This window comes from Ctenocephalides felis, unplaced genomic scaffold, assembly GCF_003426905.1.
Source record: "Ctenocephalides felis isolate EL2017-DRISC unplaced genomic scaffold, ASM342690v1 CF-g0.4_SCAFFOLD_02372, whole genome shotgun sequence".
In the NCBI taxonomy this organism is placed as follows: domain Eukaryota; kingdom Metazoa; phylum Arthropoda; class Insecta; order Siphonaptera; family Pulicidae; genus Ctenocephalides; species Ctenocephalides felis.
Window position 1 is genome coordinate 33,165 of NW_020538526.1, and position 11,836 is coordinate 45,000.

At 30.7% G+C, this 11,836-nt stretch overlaps 1 protein-coding gene across 1 annotated transcript; it reads right to left on the reverse strand.

Moving 5' to 3' along the window:
- Positions 1–3,713: 3,713 nt before the first annotated feature.
- Positions 3,714–4,583, reverse strand: LOC113380794 (G1/S-specific cyclin-D1-like). The gene has a single exon (XM_026619873.1). It carries the CDS (start codon positions 4,581–4,583, stop codon positions 3,714–3,716), a length of 870 nt encoding a protein of 289 aa, XP_026475658.1.
- Between the last annotated feature and the right edge of the window lie 7,253 nt (positions 4,584–11,836).

The following is an 11,836-nucleotide window of genomic DNA, read 5'->3' on the forward strand; positions in this document are numbered from 1 at the left end:
CTCTACTGATAAGCAAACACGAATTAAAAATGTAAAAAGGACTCTACTGACGAGCAAACACGATTTAAAAGGACAAGGGGACTCTACTGATGAGCAAGCTCAGTTTGAAAACAAAGAGGGACTCTACTGACGACCAATAATTATTTTAAGAGAAAAAAAAGAACACCACTGATCAAAAAAATAAATTTAAATTTATAAATAATCTTGTGATGAAAAAGCAAACAATATAAAAAAAAATAATTTAAAAAAAATTATTTAAACACTGTCAATCCATTTAAGAAATATTTACAAAAAAGGGACACTACTGACACTTGTGGATAGCAAATAATAAAGTAATAATGGACATGATGAAAAACCACGACAGGAATGTTTAAAAAAAAAACATTATACACCAAAATAACATTTCATCCCCCTTCTGCTCCATCAATATCGATAAAAATGCCCATTAACCACCACTAATTACTAAAACTGGACGTCACAGAGAGAATTTTTGACGCCCAAATTAAAAGCGGCAATTTAAAATAACTGGCGTCGATTAAAAATACATTGTCTTGAGTTAAAATAAAAACATGAAACGAATTTTAAATCTATACGCGCCAGTAATAAACGTGTTGTAATTTGATTATTATATCGCTTGTAACTTTTGAACGGTTTGTTTAAATATAAAGGTATATTTGGGTAATTTGTTCAAAATTAATTGATTTATAATGTTGTCTAAGGTTTTGGAATCTTATAGCAAGTCGGTGTGCTATAAATTTGCGTTAAAACAAAAGTGGGTGATGTTGGCTATTGAAAATGATGTTTGTACGGAACCCTGTAGGTTTGCTGGATTTGTGTATATGGTATTTGATTTTAGCTCGTCGATACCTTTCATTTGATCCCGCACATGCCTATATTTGATTTTACAAAGTTTTGACCTACTGTTCAGCAACCTATTGGTCAACCTTATATTAAATTTATTGTAACTTTTAAACCGTTTGTCCGAGATGAATGGAATATTTGGTGAATTTGTGTTAAATTAAATTATGTATAATATTGTATGATATAGAAACATTGCAGCAAGTTCGAGCACTTCAAAATTGCACAAAAATAATATTAGAAATTGAATAAATGGTTTGTACGCAAACCTATTAGTACGCAAACTTATTACTTGTGACGTCACCATGATATTTAGATTCAGCTCGTCGAGAACTTTCATTTGATACCCCACATGCCTATATTTTATTTTACAAAGTTTTGACCCACTGTTCAGCAACCCATTGGTCAACTTTTTATTGCAAGTCTTGTAACTCTTGAACCGTTTGTCCGAAATTAATGGAACATTCGGTGAATTTGTGCAAAATTGAAATATGTATAATATGGTCTACCGTGGCGAACTCGACACCAACTTCGTATACTTTAAATTAACAAAAAAAAAATATCTTAGAAATCGATTACAAGCCTTGTATGCAACCCTATTGATTTACCGAGTCTTTTACTACAGGATTTGGATAGTTCACGTCGAAACCTTTCATTTGATACCCAACATGCCTATATTTGAAGTAAAACTTCTTAACTCATATTTGACCAGCTGTACTATATGTAGTATACAAGTAGCTTTAATATGTTACTAATTTTCGACAGCGTTTTTGTATCATAAATATTCAAGGTACGGAACTATGGCCAAAGATGAGTTTGTGCAGAATTTTATTGGCTACAAATCACCTTAAGACAATTTAGAGGTTACAACACTAGTTTAGCAGTTACGAGTCAAAATTTATAAACGTATACATACGATTATTGATTAAATATAAAAAATATGAATTTTTGGAAGAAAAAACGTGAAACCCTAGATAAGTACATTCTAATGAACATCTTTAACACGAGGCAGTGTTTATAATGTGACTGTTCAGAAGCAATTTTCAGATTTTGACCAAAAACTATAAAACATAGCTTTTTTTGTTGTTTTCGTTGTTCAAGGGGACGATCAAATTTTTTTCTCTGTATTTAAGTTTATTTGTCAGTAAAATCGCTTTGGGTATTTAAATTTATCATCTCTTATTTTAATTTGATCGTCAGTAGAGTCAGTAGAGTCCCTTTGAGATTGCTAGCCAGTAAAGGCCCTTTTTATCTTTTGTTTTAATTTGCTCGTCAGTAGAGTCCATTTTTATTTTTTGTCTCATTTTTAATTTGCTCGTCAGTAGAGTCCCTTTTTTATTTTTTGTCTTATTTTTAATTTGCTCATTAGTAGAGACCCTTTTTCGTTTATTTGTCTCATTTTCAATTTGCTCGTCGGTAGAGTCCCTTTTTTATTTAGCTTCTTTTATAATTTGCTTATCAGTAGAGTGCCTTTTTCATTTGTTTGTCTCATTTTCAATTTGCTCGTCAGTAGAGTCCCTTTTCTATGTTCAGCTTCAGTTTCAAGTTAAGATTAAAATTTTGCAAATCGGTGTGCTTTAAATTTGCGTTCAAAAAAAACATGATTGTGAATTATGACATGACAACAGTGATATTGAATTATGACATTTTGTGTTTGTACGGAACCCGGTACGTTTACTAAGTGTGTGCATATGGTATTTGAATTTAGCTCGTCGAGACCTTTCATTTGATACCCCACATGCCTATATTTAAAATGACAACATTTGCTCGTTAGTAGAGTCCCTTTTGCATAAACTAGCAATTTTGTCTCTTTGCTTCCCTTAGAGTTTCCTTATAGTCAATGTTTATCTCTTTTTTCAGTTTGCTTGTCAGTAGAGTCCTTTTCTTCTTTAAATTAACGTGTGGTCTTGTTTTAAATTATTTGCCAGTAGAGTCCCTTTTTATCTTTGGTTTCAATTTGCTCGTCAGTAGAGTCCTTTTTGTCTATTATTCCCTGCTAGGACTAATTTAGCAGAGTTTAGGAACTAAATCGCTCCACGGTGACTCTACTGACTGTCTGACTCATCACCGGTCATTAGTCATTAGTCATTAGTCATCATTAGCGTGTGTTTTCAAGTGCTTCCCTCTATCGAGTCGAGTCTCAAGTGGATCGAAATGAACGCATCGAGATTGCCGCTTTTAATAATAGGCCCATATTGTGTATCCATCGTGAGGAATGTGGGGGCAGGGTATAGAGGGACGGGACTATATTGATCAAGTCCAGCACTGACGAGTGTCTAGGTTGAGGAAAAGGGACTGTACTGACAAGCAAATTGAAAAAGAGGCAAACAAATAAAAAAGGGACTCTACTGACGTGCAAATTATAAAAAAAACTAACGAAGATCAAATTATAATATAAACTTAATAATATAATAAGGTTTAAATATAATTTTCAAACACCGAGCAGCGTCGTTCATCTACATTATATAAATGTTAAAAATATGTATATCTAAAAATTACATTTTGTTGTTCATACACAAACTTTTTTGAAAAAGTAGTCAGAATATTTATAAAAGAGAAATACCTGAACAAAACTTTACTCCTAACAATATATATTAATTTCATATATAATTCCATAAATTAACTTACATTTACACAAAACGCAATCAAACCCAATCAAACTGCAAAAGTCTTATTATTAATTAAATGCTCCAACATAATTGTTATTTCAATATCTAGATTTTCCATGAATAGCACATCACATTCATTAATCAATCACACTCTCAACCAAATGCAATCAAATTCATTTACAAGTACTAGGTAATCAAATCTAGGTAAGCGTAAGTGTATTAAAGGATAATCAACTATGATTTTCATTATATAATATTTAGAGATACTGAGGCTTCGGGGCTCTGATATGGAGAGTTTGGATTAGACGCTGGTGGAGTTCCCGAAGGCGTTTGCAATGACGCAGTTTCGTTGGCAATAACTCGCTCGATGTGACAAACCATTAATTCGGCGAGAGTTATGTCGGCACGAGAAACGGCGCAAAGATCCGCAAGGGCGCATTGCGATGATGGAAGGTTCAGGCCTCGAACGGCGGCGCAAACGCAAGCGGTGGCAAGGAGCGAAGGAGCGGTCTGCATAAATTCAGGTTCAGTACAGCAGACAGACACCAAGGTGTGAGCATGACGTTTGGTAAGGCGGCTTTCATGTCCCCATGGCATTCGCTCGATTAGGTGATCAACAAAGTCGAAGCCAGTAATCGTATTCGAGTTCCAGTTCAGCTTGGTTAGAATTAACATTTCCATGGTCCTAATTTCTTCAGGGGCGACACTATGATCAGTATAAGCGCAAAGCAGATGGATGGTCAAATTGTGGCATTGACGAATCTTGGTGGAAACCAGTAAAGCTGTTGCACCCACAAGTTGAAGTTGTTGACGAGGAATCTCGCATACGCACAAAAAACGATCCATGAAATTAACAGCTAGAGGAAACACTTGTTCTTCGCAGTGTTGCTCTTCACACACCTCCAACATCCATGTGGTGACAACTTTCCTCATGAAAGGCAGCAGATCCCCCTGGAAATTGGCAAAGTAATTCATGCGGGGGATGGTGCTGCCTTCCAACATCAGCATGTTATCCATGACTCTGGCGTCTTTTGTCAAATTCTCGTCAACTTCAGCAAAATTGCAATCCACCCGTTCGCCAAATGGGGCTTCGGGGCACAAAAGATTGACATTCATATTTATGTAGTTAAATTAAAATTACGGAACGAAAAAAAATATGTAATCCACCCCAACACGCCACACCGAGACGGTGGAGTTTTTCTGTGATTTTCACCAAATGGAAAATCCTTAACAGCACCAAACACAGACACACACGTTGTTTATAACAAATTGTTTTTATAAATATTATTATATATATAAAATAACTTGAAATTAATTTAATTAGTTGCAAGCACACATGAAGTATTAATGATAAAGGCACACAAAAATCAGTTCAATGTTGGTTTTTTTCAAGAATATCATTGATCAGTAACAACCGCACTCATTGCCGACTGACGTCTGAGTGATATCTTCGGAAGCACGGTGCCCAGTTGCCGCGAGTTGTGTTGTGTTGATTTAAGCTCATACTGCCAAATCGATTTTAAAAAATCAAACACTGTTCGAAAGATATTAGTTGGGAATGATACTGATTAGTTTTAGGTAAAGATCGACCGGGCCGTTTTCTTGTAATAAAGTTCTAAAAAAAAAAAATTCGACGATTTTTATAATTTTTTTTTGACGGTAGATACCACAGTCTTATAGGTCATACTAAAATATTACGGTCCTACGACAAGTCGTTTAATTTTAAAAAATCTTCAAAGTTTGCAAAAATTAGTATCGTTTTTTTGGCATTTGTCAAAATTAAACCTTTGATCGACGTTTTCTTAAAAACGCCTGAACCGATTTCAGAAATTTAAAAGCGATTTGATGTATCTCAATGAGGACTATCGTTTGTCAGTTTTGTGAGACGATCTGCCAAACCGTTCCTTTGTAATTTAAAAAAAAATGTTAAACTTTTCGTCCACATTCAAGCTAAAACTACCTAACCGATTTTAAAAAATCAAAAACTGTTCGAAAGATATTAGTTGGGAATGATACTGATTAATTTTAGGTGAAAATCTACCGAGCCGTTTTCTTGTAATGAACTGTTGAAAAAAAATTTAAGCCGATTTTCATGGAACTTTTTTTGGCGATATACATCATGGTCTTATAGAACTTACTGTAATATTACGGCCTTACAAGTAGTTTAATTTTAAAAATTCGTCAAACTTTCCTAAAAATATTATCGTTTTTTTTAAAGTAGGATTGATGTAGTATACTATTTACACATTTTTTTTATTAAGTCGATTATTTACACATATCGTCAAGTTCATGTAACTTGCCTCAAGGCTAAATACCAAACCAACTAGTTTTGTTTGAAGTTACCGTGAACTTGAAAAGTAAATTAGTGTTCAATTTCATAAGCGCAAACCTGCGAGTGATTAAATTAATTATTGGGCATTATTGACGAAAAATAGCAAGCTGATTTAGTTTAAACAAAATATAATCGGAAAAATGAAAAATGGGGAGTCAGTGCTTAGAAAAGGGCAAGTTTATTCCGAAAAATTGAATTGTAACCTTTGTTTTTGTTGCAAATGTTTTGCATCTGATGAACTTTGAATGTTGAAGACATAGTTAGGGTTATGGATATGGAACAAATATGAAAAATGGGAGCAAAATTTACTTTGGAACGAAAATCTTAAGATTTTTGTTATACCTAGTGGTGTCCATACTCTAAATTTAATAATAGTTAACTATGCAGAAATATTACAAATCACATATAATTAGTTTTTTCCAATATAGTTCAGGAAATGTGTAATTTCTGGTCACTTTTTACTGATTTTTGGACAATACTTCTAAAATACGTTGAAAATTTAACTTTAAAACCTGATACCCTGAATATGACGCGAAAGCAAGGATAAATACAATACGGCTCTTACGATATCAATCAGGAGAAGTTTACGACGCAATTTTGGATATTGTAAATAATGAAATTAAATTAAATTAAAATTTGAAAAATTCAACATGAAATATGAGTATTTTGATTGAAATTGAAAAGCTAGTTTTTTTTAGCTCTCTTGGCATGAGTTGCTCAATAGAAAAAATTGCATAATAAATAAGTAAAATGTTTCAAAACCCAAATATTAATATAACACATACGTTAAAAATAATTGGAAATTAAAAAATATTTGATTATAATCAACCCGCGAATTTCCTCGATTTTTAATAAATAAATTTAAAATCTATGTATTTTATACGCTTTTAGATTATATTTAATTTTTTATGTACTAAATCTAGAATAATTAAAAATATTTTTTTAAAAAATATGTAAATAATTATATAATTTACATGACAAACTATTAAAACAGTTAAAATATAAAGGGGGTGGGGGGCGCTAGAAAAAAAGTTGCATGCGGGCGCTAAGGACCCCAGGACCGGCCCTGTACATATATATACATATATATATATATATATATATATATATATATATACCGCTGAAAAATTCGAGAAAAAAAAGACATATAATTTACATTTATACCCTGCATCCCCTAGATTCAAGAAACCTCTGATATTTAGTTCTGTTTCTATTATTATTTGTGTTAAACTTTTTATCGTAAATAAAAGCGATACGATAAAATGATAAAGACATCAATACAAGAAGTATATTCTTTCATTCAATAAATATTTATACAAACTAAACAAAGAATACAATAAGCGTCTATAAGAAAGTACTTGATATCAGAAAACTGATATCGCTGCTGATTGATATCAAGATTGAATGGAACCTTTGTTGAAACACGGCCAAAACTTTTATCACAAAACCACTAACAAGCACCATATATTAAAAATCAGTTGGAAAAATATTATATAAAAATCTCAGTCTCATTATAATTATGTAATTGTTTATTTTAAAAACACTTGACAGTTGACAGTTGATGTAAATAATTAGCTGTCAAATTTTCTACATTAAGTCACATATTTATACGTGTCAACACTTTTGTGCAACTTGCCTTCAGGCAAAATGACACTTACAACTAGTTTATTTATTTAAACACCAGTTATTATCTATATGTATACAATAACATTGTTATTTTACGTTTTTAGTTAAATAAAAATCATTTTTACAATTCGATTATTAAAATGGCGGAAAATTGTAATATTTTTTGACGTTGAGTGTACACACAATATTTGCGTACGAGGCGCCAAATTTAAAACTACAAAGTTAAAAACTTAATTTACACTTCAAAACGTATAATAAAGACCAACAAACAATCTTTAAATCAATAAAATAAAAACAAAATACATTTGCAATCATCAAATGTATAATATTAAGCGTATTAACTTTATTTCAGACTTAAATTGTTCATAAATTTAATGTAATTTTTTATTATGTCGGACATTGGAAATTTAAGGCAAAATGACACTTACACTTACTTTATTTAATTAATCAAGAGTTATTATCTATCTTTATACACTAACATTGTTATTTTAAGTTTTTAGTGAAATAAAAATAATTTTTGCAATACGATTATTAAAATGGCGGAAAATATTAATAATTTTTGACGTTGAGTGTACATCAATATTTGCGTAAGAGGCGCCAAATTTAAAATTACAAAGTTAAAAACTGAATTTACACTCCAAAACAATGCATTACTAATATATAATTGAATATTATATAAACAAAATGTATTTTTACACATTAAATAATTATTACTAAACGTATTAACTTTATTTTAGACTGTTGACAAATTTTATGTAAATACCTAAATAGCTCGCCAAAACTTTTGTTTAAGTGTTATGCGATAAAAAGCCTACGATGACTATATATTTGGATATGTTTAGTTTAGATATGATAATAACAGTTGAATTATCTATTGTATATATAAGAAAATGAACTTTAACGACTTTTGGTATGATTAATGAACTCTTAAAAACGCATGTCTAAATATCCATCAAGGAACATGTTATTGTTATAAGATTGTCTTATTTATAATGAGAATCAATCAATGATTACTGTCGAGGGTTTTATCTCTAATTAGATAAGGATTTATATATTCTGATTTTAACTTCCGTAGCTATCACACGTACTTTTGTTATAATTATATTTTGTTAAATTTGCTTTTGTTTCGCAGAAATTGGTAAGTATGAATCCGAATTATTTCAATTTATCCATAAAATTTATGTGCCATTATATAATTTTTTTTATTATCAAGAAATCATAATTTTGAGAAGATTGATTTAGATTGTTCAGACTGCAGTTCTACATCAACGATTATTAGGTTGGAATCTGAAAGAGAGTTAGACTTTGATGATGAAATTGAATTTGATGGTTGGACTGAAATTGATATAAGTACAAATACTCCACAGCCACAAACTCCTTTTGAATTCATGGGAAATTCTTCCATAAATGAAGATGTTGCATTGCTAACAACACCTCTGCAATTTTTTGATTATTTTTTTGACGACGAATTGGTTGAAAAAATTGTTGAAGAAACAAATGTATATTTTATACAAGAACAGAGAACGGAGCCTTCAACGTCTGGTGCTGTAATGGATTGGAATGTCACAGCAGCAGAAATGCGAATATTTTTTGCAATAGTGTTAAATATGAGTATCGTATACAAGCCAGATGAAAATATGTATTGGTCGAAAAACCCTATTATTGCCACTCCATTTTTTTCCAAAGTAATGTCCAATAGGCGGTTCAAATTGATCAAAAAGTATTTACATTTTATGAATAATGAAACCTATAATTATGATTTACATCCTTATCCGAAACTGAATAAAATTTGGCCTGTATATGATTTTCTGAATAAAAAATTTAAAACTGCTTATACCCTTCAAAGGAAAATTACAATTGACGAAAGCCTAATGTTGTATAAAGGAGCACTAAGCTGGAAACAATATATGCCCATGAAACGTGCAAGATTTGGCATCAAAAGTTACTTCTTGTGCGTATCGAAAACTGGGTATTGGCTATGTGCGAAGGCATGGAAGGGGAAGTCAAATCGACCGAAGCGTTCGTTGTGGCTACTTTGAGCATTAAAGTAAGCTACTATAACAGAAATTTTAAACAAAAACACATAACATATTGGTTTATTTCAAATTTAAATAAGATAATTAAAAATAAGCCACCAAAGCTGTTGTATAGTGGGTTGTAGAAATACTAGCAGAAAAAGTGACTGCAAATTCTATACATTTTCTACAGCTAAGTGGAAAGAAAATCAATGGGAAAAGTGGATCGCTGCGGTTAGAAGAATAAAGTAAGTATCATAACCTTATAGTTATAAAAATTCAATTCGGAGTACTGTGAATAGTTGGAAAATTGTTATGTTTTTTAGCAAAAAGAAAAATTATAAGTCAATAAATTGTTATTTTATCAAAATTTAATGCTTACTAGAAAAAATTGTTTTGCAAACAATGTAATACAAGGCTGAAATAATGATAAATATATATTTATATATTGTATATTGATTATGTGTAACTATTATTTATCTATTAATTACATGTTATTATATAATAAATGTAATTTTGTGATTAAAAGAAAAATAAAAGGCGTAAAATGTTTATTATACAATCAGTTTAAATAATACAATGCTGAAATAATGCAATATATTGTAATATATTGCAATAATGTAATATTTCCTTCAATTTACAAGACTCGAAAAGTTAAAGTCGTTTTTTTCCTGCAATTTTATTTGATGGGTCTTGCCTTTATAATAATGCCTAAATCATGTCTTTATAATAATGTCTAAGTCTTTAGTTTGACCAAAAACAATAAAAAAATGAGTAAATTAATTTATTATTTACTTATTCTATTGATAAAATATTTTTATCATTATTATATTGTTTTTATCAAGAACTATTCCGAGCTCATGACATATGCTTTAAGGCACTTAACCTTAAAAATGTTTACTGCATTTCCTTTTTAAATTAATCATTACACTTAACTATGTTTTAAGTGCGTTGAAGTAAATTTAATAATTTCAATAAATATTGAGCGTTCACATTATTACTGTATAATGTTTATTATTATTTATAACAATTATTTAATATCTTTTTTCTTTAACAAACATATAAAACCCATAAAAACCACACACTGATAGCCTTAGTTAGTTCATATTTATTCCAGCGCTGCATGGGCGCTGCAGTCACGCTCTGAGCGAATATGTGGTCTATGATGTTATATACGGGAAAAGGGACAATTATCGATAGTGAGTTCCCAAATTTGTCAATATCATCTCAAATCGTTATGAGTTTGATGAAGCCATTAATAAATAAGGGATATTGCCTCACTATCGATAATTTTTATAGTTCTGTGGAACTATTCAAATTGTTATCGGTTTTCAAAAGAGATCCATATGGAACAGTGAGATCTAATAGAAAAGGTTTACCAATTAATATAAAAAATCCAAAAGAAGTGAATCCTGGATACGTAAGATCTTTTAGAAAGGAGAGATTGATGGCCATGAGATGGAAAGACAAAAGGAATGTGTACTTCCTTTCTACAATACACGGTGCAGATCAGGTGGAAATAGAAAAGAGAGGCATCATAAAAATGAAACTAAGCTCAAAATCATAATATTTTTTGACGTTGAGTGTACACACTATTTGCGTAATGGCGGCAAATTCAAAACTACAAATTTAAACACTTAATTTACACTTCAAAACGCATAAAAACTATCTATTATCATTAAAAATCAATATTATATAAACAAAATATATGTCTTTTATCATTAAATCTATTTATAATTCTTTTATTTAATTTATTTATCGAAATGATCTATCTATGTTCGTCGCTCGTCGTTCGTGTTCGTTCATGTTCGTTTCGTTCTTTTGCAAAGTGTGGTTCTGACTGATGGACGTGCTCCTTACGTTGTGTTATAATATTTTAAATAATTTAGTAAATACATTGCAACAATATTTAAAATATATATCAAAGTGTTTATCAACTGTTGGAGAATATAAATATTAATGTCGATGCCACGGGTGGTGAATATTTATAGTGTTTTTGGACGCGAAAAGTTTTGCTATCGGTCTCGTGTATGGCGGTGTCGTTAATCGGTAAGTAGAAAAAGAATTTATTTCTAATATTGTTTAATGAATATATAATGGAGACTAACAAGTATTGTTTATTAATAATGAAATACAACTTTGTGTGTAACATCCGAATAATTTTGATATTTGCGACAAGTTTTTGTCTTTGTGCATGCGGCACATGCAACAGAACAGGGTTATGTATTTCACGTTTTTAAAAAACGCATTTATTTTTGTATGAGTTACTTATGTATATTTGTTTAAATATTTAAATTGTGTAGGTAAAGAAATGTTTTGTACGTTTTTTTTTGCATAATGTCCGTAAAATTTGACACAAACCGTAAATTTTTGCCCAGCCGCCATTTTGTACAAGA